At 46.5% G+C, this 18029-nt stretch overlaps 1 protein-coding gene and 1 non-coding gene across 2 annotated transcripts in view; one reads left to right on the top strand and one right to left on the bottom strand.

The window, feature by feature from the left end:
* Window positions 1-9997, top strand: part of LOC144158722 (uncharacterized) — a 32785-nt gene extending 22788 nt beyond the window's left edge. The window contains exon 7 of the mRNA XM_077689802.1: window positions 2176-9997. Coding sequence (XP_077545928.1) covers window positions 2176-2399 — 224 coding nt within the window. The 3' untranslated portion in view covers window positions 2400-9997. The remainder of the gene's footprint in view (window positions 1-2175) is intronic.
* A 7261-nt stretch (window positions 9998-17258) lies between these two features.
* LOC144160180 (U6 spliceosomal RNA) lies at window positions 17259-17361 on the bottom strand. The gene has a single exon (XR_013320367.1). It is a non-coding gene; the product is annotated as a U6 spliceosomal RNA (small nuclear RNA).
* Between the last annotated feature and the right edge of the window lie 668 nt (window positions 17362-18029).

Below are 18029 nucleotides of genomic sequence, written 5' to 3'. Positions count from 1 at the left end.
GGCCCCTTTAACATGCGCTGAAATCTTGACACATAGGCCTTTTCACTTTTTTCTTTCATCTGTGGCACTGTGCAACCCTTTAATTTAGGTACTGGGTATGTTGGTTGACTACGTTCTGCGAGCATTTATCGTGATTTCGAAAGAAGTTTAAAAAAAGTGTTGCAGGGCCCCTTTAAAGGGACACTGAAGTGATTTGTAAACATTGCGGGATTACTAGCGCAAATTGTAGTTCGGAGTCCGTAGGCATTGTTTCGACCACTCTGGCCGCGTTTACGCGAATTTATTTAGTAGAAAATCAATTCGAAAATACTGTCCTCCTCTCTTTACGCTCACCCATTTTCTGTGGCGTTTTCGTGTGACGTCAGCAGGAGATGAGCTGGAAAATGGCTGCGCTACTGCACGGTTCGCCGACCAGCCGACCTACCGATCGAGTCAGTCGGCCCAGCGTTTCGTCCGCCGGCCGCCGACGGGTCGTCGCTATTCGCTCGCTCAATTGAAACTAAGCCACAACACCTTTGTGAATGAAAGAATGTGCCTTTCCTTACTTTGTTAGTTTGTACACTGTGTCAAACTCAGAGTCCCGGTCGCTCCACACAAGCGCTGCACAAGTGCACATGCGACGCTTCGCTGACTTTACGCTAGTAGGAAAATCTAAGGCCAATTGAAGGCGGGAGAAGAGTCAGCGAAGTCAATATAGGTACTAAGAAAATAAAATCACCTGAAACTTTTACCGTACAGCGCAAAACTAGGGAGCAGGAAGCACTTTTTGCGCTGGGTAAACAAGCACAGCGGTCAGCAGCACGACCGCACATCTGCGAACGCTTTTCCGTCAAAGAAATGCAATTGCTAGACGTGAGATATTGTGGAAGTTTGGGGGACACTTACTGCAGGAGTGATATACAACAAACAGTCACATAAAGTACTTAAAATGCCTAAAATAAATAAAAGTGTAAACTGGTCATACATTATAAACGTTATATATCCATCCCGGCCTGTGCCGGCTCGTGGCCTATCGGTCTGAGGTGCTGGAATTTGGTTTGAAAGTCGTAAGTTCGAATCCCCGAGGGAACATGTATTTTTTTTTTTTTTGTGAGGTTGATTTTTTTGTATGCGGCCGATGTTTTCTGAACTGAGTTCACCATTTTTGGGCCGTGACGTTCACTGCTCCACGAGTGAGATCGCAGAACGCGCGCATACTGACAATGACGCGCTAGCGAGTTCTCGTTGGCGTGCTGTTGCCACAAGCACCGACTGCTTGCGGGCAGTGGGCCCAGGCCTGAATCAGCACACCCTTGGCCTGGTGCGAACTAGCTTTTTACGAACAGACATGAGTGAGGCAAGCTTCGAATATGCGGGAAAAGCGCATGGCATTTGAGAGTCTGCGGTGACGCGGAGGGCGTTCATCCACTGCGTAGGCCTCGTCTAGTGATTTCTACGATTCCAAGCCGACCTGGGAGGTTTATCTTAGACATTTGACAGCCGAGAACATGGCAGAAGCGCGGTACGGCGATAATTGAGAAATCGAGAATGCCCATCCAACAACGCCATCAGATGTCAAGAATGTTGTTTTACAGAACCGAAACCGAAACTTTTGATTGCTAACCTTGGGCATCGTCCAATCACGGTGCCCCCCCCCTCCTGACGTCACAGCCTTTAGTTGGTGCGGCCGCCGCAAACCGCGCATAGTAGTTTTTCTTCTTTCGCGCTTTGTAAAATAATTACCGATTTGTCAACCGGATAAACGATGAATAGTGTGTTAATTTGAGCCAGTCTACACAGTGCAAGCAAAAACGGGAGCTTGACAAATTCACTTCAGTGTCCCTTTAACATGACCCGAAATCTTGACACATAGGCCTTTTCACTTTTTGCCTTCATCTGTGGCACTGTGCAACCCTTTAATTTAAGTACTGGGTATGTTGGTTGACTACGTTCTGCGAGCGTTTAAGATTTCGAAAGAAGTTAAACTGTTGCAGGGCCCCTTTAACATGCGCCGGAATCTTGACACATAGGCCGTTCCACTTTTTGCCTTCATCTGAAGAGCGGCCATTACAACTGGGATCAAACTCGCGTCCTCGGGCTCAGCAGCACAATGCCTTAGCCACCGCGGTGGGTTTGTGTTCCGAAAGTGCCGGTGTGTCATGGTGACGTGGTTCCCCCACCCTGCACTTCGCACAGGCGCCCGTGTGCTGAGCTGCGAGACGGTGGCCATGCGGTTGTTCACCGGCGGCGAGGCCCACGCCGGCATCGAGAGCAGCTTCACATACAACAACGGAAACCGGAGCGAGTACTGGGTGTTTGTCCTTCGCGTCTACCTGGATGGTGCCTACCAGGAGCCCCCACAAGAGGTCATGCCGCCGCCGCCCGAGGTGCGCGATGTGGGCTGCTGCGCGCTGCTCTGATTGGACTCTCCCCCTCTCTCTCTCTTTCTTTCTCTTTGTGCTGTGTGTGTGAGTGACTCGGATCAGTGCTATAGCTGGTACACACTCAGATGGAAGTCAGCTTGAACTTAGACAAACACTAGGAAGATGCGAAAAATACGACACACCGCTGACTATCAACTTCTTTTTAAGTGAAGGAAACACAGGTATATACACAAAAGTGTGCCGAGAAGTCATTGATAGGATTATTGTAGATTGCTGCGCAGAAACTTTTTTTCGGCACTTAAAGGAGCCATGAAGACAAAATACAAGTGGGGTTTATTAGAAAGACTGCTTAGTCCCGATAACAATGATACCAATATCATCGCAATCTTCGAAGAAATAAGGGAGATATTAAAGAAAACGTGTGAAGCCGTGGCGACCCCCTAGCCAATTTCCCGCAACTTTTCTATGACGTCACGGAACCTTGTTTGTGCGATTGGCGGCCGCCTAACTGACCTGTCGCAACGACACATGACTGGACGTCTGTAATGGGGCCTCTAGTTCCATTTGACCGCATCACTTGAATGCTAACGTGCAGTTAACGCACTGAAAATTATATTTTATTGTTGGCCCGTATGACGTCATTCTTGCTCATAACACGTCACCGTGGCGCAAAATTTGAAAGTTTTTGAATACTTCTTGCTTTTTTTTCGTTAAAAAAACATCTTTTGTGGCTCTAATGGAGCTGAGTGAGATACTGAATCCTAGTTCTTTCAAATTAAACGAACTTGTATTTTCTCTTCATGGCTCCTTTAATGTGCAGTCTCTGGTCTTGCCGAGTATTGAAAAAGTTTATGCACAGTGGATGCCAAGAGACGGGCATAGAAGAAGGAGAAGGCCATTAACCCAACGGAGGAACAAAATTAGAAACTTTGGAGGCAGGGACTGGACTCGGCCTGCTCAGGATAGGAGTGGTTGGGGGTCAGTGGGAGATGCCTTCATCCGCCACTGGACTTCAATAGGCTGATGATGATAATGATGAGGATGAATAACCAGATGAATGACCTCCCGGCGCATTTTTGTGTGTATATGTATTCGTGTTTCCTGCAGCGACAACTCGGTCATTGGTGTCAGCGGTGTGTCGTGTTCTTCCCGTCATAGTGGTGTTCGTCTAAGTTCAAGCTGATTTCCTTCCGAGTGCGTGAGCGCTTTCTTTTTCGGGGTGTCCCTAGCTGGAGCGAGCTGCCTCCTGCTGTCTGTTCTGAATGGCGTTGTTGTTGTTACGCCCGCGAGGGGCTCAGATATAGGGAGGCGTCGTCATCGCGGCCATTGTCATCATCGTCACCAGCCCATTGCTGCCCACTGCAAGACGCAGTCGTCTCCTGCAGTGACTTCCCACCAGTTTTCCTTCGTTTCGTTTTTCTGGTGGAAGAAGGGAGTGGGTCACTTGCACACCACGCCCTTTTTACACCTGCTCTGTATTCGCGGCAGTATCTCAGTAGCTCTGCCCTTTCGCCGTGAGTGCGAAAGTCGCGGGTTTGATTCGTGGCTCCTGTAGATCTTTTCCTGGTGAAAGCAAAGACAAAGAGCTTTGGCTGATTTCCTTGTCATAGGAATTGGTAAAACACGAAAGTGAAATGTGCAACGAAATCTGCAGCTGAGCATGATTTGCGGGTCGGCGGCTGTCTTGTGGGTGTGCTTGGCAAGCAATGTCCTGCTGGCGGGTCACTTCGGCAAAGGTGTACTGGCGTCATTTCCGTGACAGACATGACGGCAGTGAAATCTTGGTGTGTTCTGGCGTAAAACAATTTCATGTTAAAATATAAAACCAGAAAACGAACAACCCCAATTATAACGTACTCTTTAGTAGTAAGGGTTGCTTCCCTGCAAGAAGACCCTGTTTGCAGGGGTGCACCCTTTGCAGGCCGCTTGCTTCGTTGTAGAGGCGTCACTTCCGTGACGGATATGACGTCACCGAAATCTTGGTGTATCCGGGAATAAAACACTTTGGTGTTGAAAACAAGGTTTCCCGCATGCGGGAGACTGTGGCAGATGTTAAAGAGGTCCAGGCACTCTGAATTAATCCAAGGCAGTCCGCCACAGCACGTCTCTTAACTGAGGTTCGGCTTCGGCATGTAAAACCGCCATTCAAATTTTTGGCACTTTTCCTGTGGAGGCTGCTGCTTATGTCATCTGGTCAGTAATTGTCCAGTGCGAGGAAATGACTATTTTATTCCACACCGTTTGTATTCTCACACGTATCTCGCTATGAGTGATGGTGCTGCTATCGCCTGCCCGTGGGAATAGCTTGAGCGCCATGTTGTTTTTTTATCGTTCACTTCATTGGTCTGTGGATACCTGTGCTTGGCTTGGCTCTCCTTCTGGCTCGTGCAAACACTTCTTGTCGTTGCAACCCCACCTTGGGTCCTCAGGAAGACAGTTACGAACACATGTATGCATTATCGAACGAGTCGGCGAGCATTTGCAGTGTTAGAAAAGGTACGTTTGCAGGGCAAAGGCAGTTGTATATTTTGGCCATTTTAATTTGAGTGACCATGTTGCTGGCGGAAGTCCTCGAGGTGTTTTAGAAACTTGACTCTCACCGGCGTGTTTCCGTCGGTGAGCCACACTGGTGTGGTCTTGTTGCATGACATGCTGTTAAGGTCAAGCTAGAACATTACATTGTTATGGCCCTAAAGCGAAAAGAGAAAAAGGAAAGCTCGTGTATGTACCCAACTGGGGATGTGGCCTGACACGATTACTGCAAGGGATGCTCAGTTTTCTCCAAATTATCGCATCCTAAAATGCTGCAGTCAGCCTGTTTCAGTGGCTATGTACCATCGACTACGTCTGTATGCAGAACAGCTTAGCGTCGTCCCTTGAAAACGCACCTCTGTGGCGTCGTGCCACATGTGGCCGTACTTGCGGATTCACGTGCACCTTCTTTCACGCACGCAACACATCATCCCCATCATCATGGTCGCAAACATTGACGACAGTGACGCATGATTGTCTCTCATGGTACATGTGATCATGGTCCATTTTCTCGTATTCAGGCATTTAATTATGCCTTATGATTACGTCCGTAACTTGTCATCGCAATTACGTTTGTACCAATTGCCTCAAGAGAGCAATTAACTCCGATTTCATTTTTTACACTTGTGCGAATGCCTCGATCGAACATTAGGCCGTTGGACTTCCTATTTTTGGTGCACTTCGGGTGTGTCTACGCTCCCAATCAATGACAGAAAGTGCAGTGAGCAAATCAATGCTTAGTTGTTCGTTTTGGTCTGATGAGGCAGCCTAAAATGAATGACTGTTCATTTTGGGCTGCCATTCCTATTGTTCCCATTCATTGTTCATTGTTCCCATGGCCAGAGAACTGTAGCACTTGGTGAGTGCTGGAGTACGTATATCTCACGAGGGTTGCTGGGAGGGCGCATGTTCGAAACATTTAAATCTTTAAAATAAATTGGCGTATATCTGTAGATTACAGTGCCCAAAATACAAATGTACACTACTCATGGCAATTCCTTCAACAATGCAGAATGGGCATGGCCACGCCAAAACAGTTTTATCATCAAGACTCAGTTGTGGCTACACAGCTTGTGAGTGGTGAAAGGGGTTTGGCGGAGTTTTTGTGAACATTTCAATTAAAATAACATCAAGGCTGATGTTATACCTGTCAACCTTTAATGTTCCTTCAATATTGTTGCATACCATAAGATGCCACGTATATGCACTTTGTTTGGCACTTGTGCGTCCCACTAACTTCCGGAGCCGACTGTAGGCACAGCTGCAATCAAGGTTGGCATCGTTCACATGAAGAGTGGGCTTTTGCTGAAGCCCAAAGTAATTTTTATGCTACGTCAGATCAACACGCAAGCCCGGAAGCAGCTGTCTGTAACAACAGTGCAGTCGCATCTTTGTTTGCTAAGCCATGAATTATAAAAGGTTTTTACGCACACAGAAACTGATTGCATTGGATAGTACAATGCAGCTTTACGAGCCTAGTCGAAAATACCAACGGGTATGGGGTGTGTTATATATATAGCAAAATTTATTGGCTAGAGTCGCATAGTATTTGAAGGGCGCGAGCTGTAAACGGTAAGTTTCTGTTGTAATGGCTGCAATCGAAATGCTGTTTTTTTTTTGTGTAAATATTTTCATGACCCGTCACATATTAATAGGCACGAGTTTTCAGTTGTTAGTTTAAAGGGTGCCTTTTTCATACACTGCCGATGAATTCTGCCCCTTTGGTATGTTTTCCTTTGTGATATCGAGAAGAACTTCACATGCACCCCGCTATACTTATTTTAGGTATTACAATCTATGAGCATAGCTAGCAATTTTTTCTTAAAAGTTCTTATCAGTGCTTGTTGGGCACAAATCTCATTATTTCCAGAGCGACTAAGGTATATTGCATTTTTTTTTGCATCTTGTCAGAGTAAATGCGTTTGTGTTGTCGCCTTAATTGACACCAGTAACAGAAAGAACACGATTAATTGTGGAGGTTCATAAAGTGAATTCGCAGCTGCAGGCAACAGCTACCAATGTCGCAGCTGTTGCCTTTGAATTAAAAATCAAAATTTGCAGCTGCTGCCTTTGAAGCTCCTTTGAATTAATATTCAAAAATGAAGCCAGAAGGATGCTTTCGTTTTTCAAAACACTCATGTGTGTACTTGTCACGCGCATGAAACAAAGCCTAATTAACTCAAAGTTTTGGATAAGTGAATAGTTTTTCAGAGTCGCACTCAGAATAAATGAAAGTCTCGTCTGCAAAATTTCTGAAATATACTGCTGGTCAGAGATGCATTCAGAACTTGAAAATTAAAGTGTGTCTTCACAAATACAGCAAATTGCATTTTGTGTAGTTAAATTAGCTAAAACTGGGATAAGATAACTCAAAAGGTGTTTAGAACGCAACCTCAAACCATGTTACACACCATGTGCATAAGCGGTTGTTACATTGTTCATTGTAGTACTTAATGGTTCTGTTTCAGCGGAAAAACAGTTGTTTGCTGGCACATTTGTGAGGTGAGCGAAATTTTCTGTATGTGACCTGTGAATTACAATTGTATTTCTTTTAGTTATTTCAAAATAGAGCTTAAAGGGACCCTGCAACACTCTTTGAGCAGTGCGAGTAAACCTGCGCGACGTTTAGATTACGCTGCCAGGAATACCTGAGCCAAATATTACACGTGCACGTGAAGCGGTGAGCGCGCAAATCGCTCTGAAAGACGCGGAAAAACGAACCGCGCTCTCTTCAATGTTCCTCATTATGTCCCCTTGGCATGGCCTAAACGGCGTCATTGCAGCCATGGCCGTCCTATTGGCTGTCGCCGGTCAACTTCGAGCCTTATTTCTTGCATTTCCTGTGACGATCCGCCATCGTCGGCGCTTTGTACCAATCTCTTCTATGCCTGAACCTGTACGCACAGTTTTGGTGTTTCGTTTTGTTTTGAGTGTGCGCATAATTGAGCGACGAACTCAATACTCCCCTTTCAACGAGACCACGCAACAACAAATGTTTTGTGCTTCAAAAACGCCCTCCAGCCTGAGCGTGCGCTTGCGAGCAGGCAGCCATGCCTGCTTTTTCTTGGCACCAGACTAGAAATTGACCCCTCCACGTTGCAAAAAAAAGGAGAAAACTTCCCGGCCTATGATATATCGAAGGCCACCGAAGAGAACGCCGCTAGCTGCCCCCCTCTTCGGGAGAGAGTTGCAGCTTTCGTCGCTTTGTCCGCGGTCGAGTTGAGAGGGAACAATTATGCGGGATTTCTTAACGCACGTAGCTTCGGTGATAGTGAACGGATTTTCATCATTTTTTGAGGGGAGATTCCTGGGACAATAGCCTTTTCCTCAAAATACATTCTGAGTAGTCGATGGTAAGTGCTGCAGGGTCCCTTAAACCAATTTTTCCATGTTTGAAATAATAGGACCTCACAGTACTTGAAAGAGTTATCACGCGTGCGAAAACGTTTGTCAAATTTTCTCAAAATGTGTGCACCCATGTGATGCAAAAATGGGATCAGCAAAGCTCAAGTACTATGATCAGCGTGAAGGACGATAATGTGCTCAGCAAGCAGCCAGCATGCATCAGCTCGAATTATTGACATTCGACAAGTCGGAATTAAAGACACGATATAACTAATTACTAGCGGTAATAGAGCACCCTGTTCATTGGTGGAATAAAAATCATCACTACACGGACTATTGCGTGTCGTTGCTTAGTACACCATTTGTGGCGCTTGCACTAGCTTGGCATGTAGACTGGGCACACGCGTATCAATTCAAAAGTCAAATAATGAGCACTTTTTTTCTTCGTTACTCCTTTTTCAGCTAATTGTGGTTCAAAATTCCCAGTCACCACAACACAGTACATACACTCAAAAGTGCAAGACCTTGCTTGCAGCTTTCATTGAACATCAATGGTGCTATCGGCTGGCTTTATCTTTTCCCATTCAGGCAGAGTCTTTGGCCCCCACTCTTTGGTAACATGCTTATCTGTTTGTCTCCAATTGATTTATCTACTGCAGACACACACTTGGCATTTGCGAAGGCACTTTGTGTGCTTATCAGGAGCTGCTTGCTTACACTGCACTTTGTTCGTGCAGGAACAATCTGCGAAATTATCTTTTTTTCTCCAAAAATTGCTTTAATTTCAAGGGCCTGTTGGCTTGCTCTCTCTCTCTCTCTGTATTTTTTTTTTCATTTACAACAAGCATTTGAAAAACCTTTAGATAAAACGAAAGAGGAATTTTCGTGGTATTTCACCAATCACCGATCATAGCGATAAAACTTTGGCAAAACTAGAGCAATTGTAGCTCAGTGATTTAGTTTTCAAGTTTTTTTGTTTTGTGCATGGGCCTGCATCACGCATGTTTTTTGGAAACGCGTGGGAAAATTCACACTTTGTAGAAGCTTCACGAATTTTCGCCACCAATTTCGAACATTTTTGGCTGAAAGTTGTGCGTCCGTGCGTGATCGTGCATCTGTGGTGACGGCGTTCTCCAAGTGGTGAATGTGTGATGCAAGTGGTCGAACTTTTGTACGTCTCATTAAACCGGTGAAGAATCTGTCGCTTCTAGGCAAGTTTAAGAATGTGCTACTCTATAATCCCAGTGTTGGCAGCGTGTGCTGTAGTTGTAACAGGTCTCACAAGCCTTGCTGCTGCTGCTGCTGCTGCCGCTGCTGCTGTACAGGAGACTGTTCTCCTGGTAGCCCAAAACTCTGCATATGTGTTCAGCGTGGCCAGTTGTGTGAGCGCCGCTACTTCTACAATTTTCTTTTCGATGTGAAGTTTAATTTCACCTCGGCCGGTATTTCTCAAGTTAAGCATGTTGGCACTGCGTGTGATGTCAGCTGCTGTCGGTGAATGTGTTTTTTAAAGCCATCCAAGCGACATTAAACGCATCACTGAGCGAGTCTCTCTTGGTCCAAGCATCCGTGGTTGTTAGTGTGCGCATTTACATTTTCAGTTGGAGTAGTTGTGATAAAAAAATGATATAAAAGACAATTTTTATTGGTGACTGCAACGCTGGAACTTGTTTTAGCTTTCCACGTCCAGTTGTTGTGACATGTACAATGATCTGTGTGAAGACGGTTGATTAAAGTTTGTGCTTTTTGAAGTACGACGAGCTGTGTCGTGTATTGGAATGTATCGGAACGTATGGAACATGGAACGTGTGCTTCTCGCAACCTGAGGTTGCGACATACGTATTGGCAATCATGATTTCTTGTGCCAATTAAGGCACATCTCCGAACTTGCAAAGGCATGCTACCTAACACAACACCGTAAGGTGCACAAATTGTTAACTGGTGTGAAGTTGTCGCAGGATGAACTTTTTACCTTGAAAAGAAGGTGTCTTTGTGCCTGGGCGGACAATAAAGTGTGAGACAGGTTCAAACGGCGAGTGGCGACTGCTCCGAGAAGTGTACCTTAGTACATTGCTGAATGTTTGTTGTGCCTCTAACACAGCTCTTGTGGGCCGGGAGCCTGCTCCTCGTGTACTTTGAACATATATTCTGTGAGCACTGTGACAGACAGAGAATGGGTAAAACTATGTGACTGCGGCTTCCAGGTAAGCCATTTGCAATACGACTGAACAGATCACACCCGACTGCTCGAATTTCTTCCAAACCTGCCACAATACAGGAGAAAGTTCTTCACCAATAACTGCACTTATGTATTTGTCACTGGTGCGTTTTTTGCTGTCAGTTCAAATAATTTTGGCAGGAGAGGTAAGCGATGTAAACACCGTAGTGTCTGTAAACATGTCAAGCAGGGCTCTAAGAAGGGCCCGAAAGCTGTCTTCACTCTCTATTGATTACAACTCCTTGCTGCAGTGTCGGCAGGTTCATTTGACGTGAGCTCTAGCATATGGCGATTCATGCGGCCCAGCCCTTTTTCCCCCTTTAACAATTGCAAATGTACTTCGACTACTGCAGCAACAATACAACCAACTTCCTGGGTCTGTGTTCCTACAGTGCCTTCTGGGAACTGGAAAAAAAAAGACACTTTTGTAGACCAGTTACATAGCCACAGAAATCGTTCATGCACTGATATGGGCAGAAACATGGTTTCGTTAAGGGAAAAAGGATTCGTTCCACATTTAACACAAAATTATAGGCGTGCAGAGAGGTACACTTGGCTACGCCTGTACTAGCATCTTCAATTTGTATTAGCAGATGTGTTTTAGTTTAGTTACAACACAAGGGCAATGTCTACACTACAAAGCTACAGCATTCTAGGCAAAGGCTGCAGTTTTACTGTGTTTTATGTGTGTAAGTAGCTAAGATGACATCGTCTACAATTCTCACACTTCGTTGCACTGGGAAGTGAGTTCAGTGCCCGACACAGCAGCTAAAGCATGCGTTAAATCAATATAGGGTCGGCGGGTTTGATTCCTGACAGCTGTCTTTTTAATCGGGGTGAAAAAGAGGCCAGGTACAGCTAACGTTTTCTTGGAGTTGTAAATGCATAAGACTTGATGTCACATTGAACTACGTGGAGCGCTCCCTTAGGTCAGTAAATTGTTGTTGCAGCCAATACGAATTGCTGAATCGGGTGCAAGCCTCTGAGCTGCCAATCCCACTCAGTGAGTTGTTTTTGAGAATTTGAATTGATTATGTTAACATCACAGCCAAATGGCAATGCGGTAGCTGTCGTCATCTATGGTCAATCCCCTCATGTAAGCATGTCAGCATTGTGGGTGGGTACGTTGGCCCTGCAGCCGAACGGAAATTGGTGAAATGTACGTGAGCTGGCAGTTGCCATTTACTGGCTAATCCACCTGAGTGGGCATATTGTAACGGCCATATTCGGCTTTAACACGTGATTACCTTAACATTGAGCTTAACAGCGTGCCAATCGAAGTCAAATTTGTTGTACTTCGAGGTACATGCATTGGTTGTTAACGCTTTCTAAGTCAAAGGCCATAACGTGTTCACTAGGGCCATGAAGCCACAGTGGCATTGGGAGGGAGAGATTATAAAAACTTTTATTGACACCACTGGCCTCAGGGGCCACCACCACGCCTTGTGCTCGGGTGACCAGTGGGCACTCGGAGTCTGGGCGCTGGGAGTTTGGAGGAGGCGCCACAGCTGTTCCTCCGAGGGGGTTAGGGGCGGGTGAGCCGGGGGCAGCGTGTTGCGGGAGAGAGGCGGTAGTAATCTGTAACCTTCCTGTAAGTAGTGAGGGAGTCCCTGGCGGAGTAAACTTCTTGACGGGGAGTGGTCTCGTCAGGCGCACGGGTGACGAGTGCTCGAGCTGCCTGATGAGCCCACTCTGCGCCGTCTAGTCCCGTGTGTGCCGATAACCAGAGGAGCTCGGTAGGAGTCTGGGGGGCTGAATTTTGGAGCAGAATTTTGCAGGCTAGCGTGGAGATACAACCGCTAGCAAAAGTTTTGATGGTCGTTTTTGAATCAGATAATATTTGATCGGGGAGGCCGGTGTGCGAGAGCCAGGGCTCCGGCCACCTCTTCCGCAACATGTGAGGTTGTGGTGGGAATAGTGAGAGACGTGAGAGGAGTAGTAGTCGCTGAGGAGACGACAGCTACAGTGAAGGCCGGCTTGTGCCTGTGTGTGGCAGCATCTATGTAGATGGTGTTTGGCGAGGGGGGGGAGTGGAAATGAGGGAATGCGCTCGAGCAGCTCGTCGGGCAGTATGATGAGTAGGGTTCATATTACGAGGGAGTGGACGGATTGTTATGCAATCTCTGTAATCGGGTGAAATGCGAGCCGTGGGGTTGATGTAAGAGGAGTATGTATTTGTGCCTCCTTAAGTAAGAGTTGGCCAGGTGTGTGTTTAGCAAGGCGATGTGTCTGGCGCGTACGGTGCGCTTCAATTAATTTGTCCAGGGAGTTGTAGGTGCCGATGGCCCAGAGTTTGGCAGTGGATGCATGAGGAGGAGAGTCGAGAGCAGCCTTGTAGGCCTTATGGATGAGCCCATCTACTTTGGTGACCTCTGTGGTAGAGAGGGACACATATGGGAGGGAGCAGGTAATACGACTCGGTAGAAATGCCTGGATCAATTAGCAGCGGTCCTTCCCGTCAGGCCATGGCCCCTAGCAGTTACGCGCCTCAGAAGTCCTACGATTTGCATTACATGTAAGGAAAGGGTGTGTAGGACCGATATGTTTCGGCGATTGGATTGGATAGTCGACTAGGCTGAGTATTTTTATGCGATTCGCAGTTGGTATTAGAGCATTATCCAGATATACATGCACGCTGGGTGCTGTTTTAGGGGTGGTGGCGTGTGGCGATAGCATGAGGAGTTTGGATTTTGGTGGCGAGCATGTTAAACCAGCTTCCTGGGCTGCATGTCATACCGCTGAGACTCCTGCTTGAAGTGTTGCTTCTATATCCACGTCGCTGCCCCCAGTTACCCAAAGGGTGATGTCATCAGTGTTCACTCCAGTGTCGTGTCTCTTTGGACGCTATTTTCTTCTCACATTGGCTGATCAGGAGATGTCTCTAGAGGTGTCTCTAGCATAGCCGAGGGATAATGTCGGGGATGGGGGGGAAGATGGGAAACAGCGAGATTAAAGCGGAGGGGGGAGAGGACTGAACCTTGTGGAGTGCCTATGGACGGGAGTTGGTAGGTGGGGGACTGGAGGTCACTGAATTTGTAGCATGACATGCGATTTGAGAGGAATGCCTTCACATAATTGTATTTTATTTATTTATTTATTTATGTATTTTATTTATTTATTATTTATTTATTTATGTACGATCCCCGGGAGCTATGCTGGCAAGGCCTCGAAGTATGGCTTGATGACTTACCAAATCAAATGCTTTTTGTAAGTCTAGGGCTAAGATATGGCCCAATAGTGTTTGGGGGGTTGCTGGAGGAGATCTGTGTACAGACACAGGTGTACGTCATTAGCCACAAGGCCTGCATAGAATTCATACATGTGTGGGGAAAGTAATCGTTTGTCCTCAATGTAGTTATTGAGCCGGGCAAGTAATACTCGCTCCATCAGTTTTCCTAAGCAGGAAGTTAGCGATATAGGCCAAAGGTTGGTGTGGAAGAGGGGTTTCCCTGGTTTAGGGATGAGAGTGACCTCTGCGTGAGTAAACTCGGGGGGGGGTGCCTGGGGGGGGGTGCCTGCTTCCCAGTAAGCGTTAAACAGATCGGCGAGATATTCTATTGAAGGATCGTCTAAATTATGGAGCATTTTATTGGTAATGCGGTCATTACAGGGAGCTGACTGCAGTCGAAAGTCATGTAGGACTGCCCTCACTTCAGCTTCAAGGATTGGCAGATCAGAGGGTTCATTAGGGTGGCCGGTGAATTGAGGCAGTGGCTCAGATGAGCCTGCTGGGACGTACTTCTGGGTTAGTGCATGGGGCCTGGTGTGATTGGAGTTGGTTAACTGGCGGGCTAGTTGGGTTATATGAGTAGATTGGATAGTTGGAGAGGAAGTGGAATTCATCAGGCCCGCTGCGGTGGCTCAGTGGCTAAGGCGTTGCGCTGCTGAGCATGAGGTCGCGGGTTCGATTCCCGGCTGCGGCAGCCGCTTTTCTGATGGAGGTGAAAAGCAAAAATGCCCGTGTGTACGAGATTTCGGCGCACATTAAAGATCCACAGGTGGTGAGAATTAATCCGGAGCCCTCCACTAAGGCACGTCTCATAGCCGACGTTGCGTCGGCACGTTAAACCCTACAATCAATCAATCAATCAATCGGGGTCCATCAGATGCCTTAGGAGAGCCTACGTGCACTTCGTGCTGAGGCCGTTTCGATTCTGTCACATACAGTGTCCCAGGCTGCCTGGACTAGTGTTTGGGAGTGGGTTTCTATTGCCTTTACGAGGTGGGAAATGCGGGTTTTTAGTCACCTGTTATAACGTTACTTACGCCAACGATGTTTAAGGCTGCCAAGAGCTTCCCACATGTGGTGTAGTCCGGCGGCTACGTGGGGAGACGGTGTGGCTGGGTCGAGGGGACGTTGGTGCATGTGAACATCGTGGAGAAGTAGTTGTGTCGACTGTGCTAGGGGTGTAAGTGTTGGGTCACTGGAGTTAGCAGAAGCACGAAATTCCCGGAAGGCAGCCCAATTGGTTATATGAGTTTAGAGCTTGCGTGGGGGGTTAGAAGCTTGCAACTGTATAATGCGGTGATCGCTGCCTAGTGAATACGGTCTAGACACTGCCAGGTGGTTGGCCCTGTGCGACAGGTGATCGTGAGGTCCGGTGTAGTGTCTCTTTGGGCGCTATTTCATTCTCGTGTTGGCTGATCAGGAGAGTGAAATGCTGAGTTTGGAGGAGCCCCCAGAGGTGCCTTCCTTTCTTAGTATCGCAGGGGATAGCCCCAGGTCGTGTAGGGAGCGTTGAAGTGCCCAGTAATAACGAGGGGGTACGCATGCTCACCTTGCTGAAGCAAACTAGTTAATCTATGCGCTAAAATAGTCTTCATTCAGCAGTATCTGTCCGGCCTGCGTAGCAACACACAGCTTACCTAGTTACACCTACAACAAAGTAATTAAGTTTGAACAAACTGCCCTCTGCCTTGCTCATGAAAAGAAGGCAAGGGGTAAAAGCAGTACACAATAAAACTGCATTCAAAGAAATACCGGAGGCAGACTTTATCTTATATAAACTCAACGGTAATCAATTAGTAATAATTCGTAAAGCGTCCGGTTTTTCACACTTGCGCCGCAGTACAGTATACCTAACATGTAACTGGTGAAACGGCAGCGGAGGCTGTCCAGAACAACGTGCCGTGACCTCGGCGCGCGAACGTCGCTCTATCGTTGCACCATCCCGAAGTCGCCGGCTGCAGCTGCTGCGTCGACCCTTGGCGGCGACTCACTTGGTTTCGTCGCGAAATAGCGAAGTGGGAAATATATCAGGTGCGGCACGGCCGCGATGACGAGTATTTTCTTCCACGACAGCCGCAGTTTCGACATGATTTGGTTCGGAACACCACAAACCTCTCGTAGGGCCCAAGTGAGAACGAATGAATGAATGACACACGGCACAGCTGGGGCTCGGGCGGAGTCGGTAGGGCCGTTCCACACGCCAAACGGCCTCGATCAATAACGTCAGGTTTGTCCTAGCGCCCTATGTAGTTGAAATTCTGGTAGTCACGGCATAAACGTCGAAGTCGCGTCGTAAAACCAGTAAAACCCGCAGCCTGGACCAGACGTGAGGTCGGAAACTGAAACTATTTCGTCATGTAACGACACCGAAGACCGAAATATGGGCGAACAACCTGAACCGTGGCTGAACAACCGCAAAATTTTATTATTTCCTGGTTTTATTATTTATTATTATTATTATTGAATGCCTGTAGTGTAAATAATAAAACTAGTAATGTTATTAGAAGGACAGACGACATTTTTTTATGGTTTTTATTTGCTTCATTCGACCAAAGTGGCACTAAATATCCGGTGATTTCCCGTCGTAACAAATTGTTTTTCTTTTTGTAATAATTACATTTTTACCAGATCAAGTGAGCGGTTCGCTTGCCATGACATCGCGAATTTGATCCTGCAAGTCTGGTGCTTTCTCTATCCGCTCCAATTCTTTGTTCCTATCAAATTATTCTTCACGCGGAAGTGCCTCCTTGAGATACCTTTGATAATTATTAACAAAACGTTGTAAATTTCAACCCAAAAGTTCCGTAAATAAGCAATATTAAGTAGCTTTGGAAATATCAAAAATAAAAAATTCTGGTAAATTTGGTTTTAAAGTAAACTGTATTTTTATAAAAAGTATTGAAAGCAAGCATTCCTCTCTGTCCTTGTATAGCCGTATAAATGTGAGTGCTCAAGCTTCGCTGTCAGTGTTCGGTCCGGATCCCACGAGACAATCCTTGTAATGTTCAGTTCTCTCCCCGGAATAGACAACTGTTGATGCATAACTTCTCTCGGTGGGAGTGTTTGACCGACACTTTTTGCAAATTTCAGGAAGCAGTGACAGTTTCTGAGTGTCTACAGCAATTAGATTTTTTTTTTTTTTTGACCTACGGAAATTGGTGCATGGTGTTACTAACTGCGGTGCCCCGTACAAGACGGTTAATTGGGAAAATGGGGGTAGAATAAAGGTGGAAACGTGATGTATAAATTATCGTCGTAAGCATTTTGAAAGCATGCGCTGTTGAAAAAAAAAAAATCTCTGTCGAACTCTTCACGATTTTGCGTTTCATCGTTGCGACGGGGCCATACTAATCTGCCGTCACTCAAATTTTAGTAAGGTGTTTAAAATAGTCAAAATTGTTTGAACGTGTTGGCGCGGTCTTAACATTTGTCATTTCGGAAGCACACACACCGGCAAGACCATAATTCTAGCAGGTGTGTAACTGACGTACACAAAAACTCGACTGTGCTCACTGCCACGAATTTTAGTAGGAGCACCAGCACAATTTGTGGAACAGAGGCAGAAACAGCAAAAAATGTGGAACGCTTCACGATTTTGCGTGTCATCCTTGCGCAGGGGCCATGCTAATCTTCTCTGTATCGTTCCAATTTTAGTATATGTACTTTGGAAGTACAACAAGGGAACTTTGGGTAACGTATATATACCCGCCACATACTTTTTAGCAGCAATGCGGTGACACAAGCTGGGTAATAGACGTTTTTGAACGCATAAAGAAGTTTTTACTCATACAAATACAACCAGTATATGAATACCCTTCTTTTACAATAACTTTTATTTTTGTATGCATATAAGAACTAATTTTAATCTACTAATAATTACGGTAAGCTTGAGCGATGTGAACAATTGTCAGCACGGCTATGTTGGGCTGTCCCTATCCGCACGCCTCGCGCGGATAATTTTTAAAACAGTCCGCACGCCTCGCGCGGATAACTTTTAAAACTGTCCGCACGCCTCGCGCGGATAATTTTTAAAACTGTCCGCACGCCTCGCGCGGATAACTTTTAAAATTGTCCGCACGCCTCGAGCCCGAATGCAGCCGATGTAGCGCCGTGTGCCGAGTTTCTTTTTCCGGGTGTCATTATGGACGCACCAGTTTCTTCCGCTCTCAACTTGGATGCTATCCGCGTGTTACGTTGTCGTGGCTGGTTACTTTAGTGTTCGTACGATGATTTCCTTACTTAAACCAAGTGCAGCGTCGGTCCTGAGCCAGCCAGCTCACTGGTGAAGCCGGCGTGCTAAGCCCTCGTCGGAGAAACGGCGACCACGACGACACCGACCCAT

The sequence above is a fragment of the Haemaphysalis longicornis genome, unplaced genomic scaffold (genome assembly GCF_048455015.1).
Source record: "Haemaphysalis longicornis isolate Haplotype H1 unplaced genomic scaffold, Haemaphysalis longicornis Haplotype H1 scaffold_10, whole genome shotgun sequence".
NCBI lineage: Eukaryota > Metazoa > Arthropoda > Arachnida > Ixodida > Ixodidae > Haemaphysalis > Haemaphysalis longicornis.
This window is presented reverse-complemented; position numbering and strand designations above follow the sequence as displayed.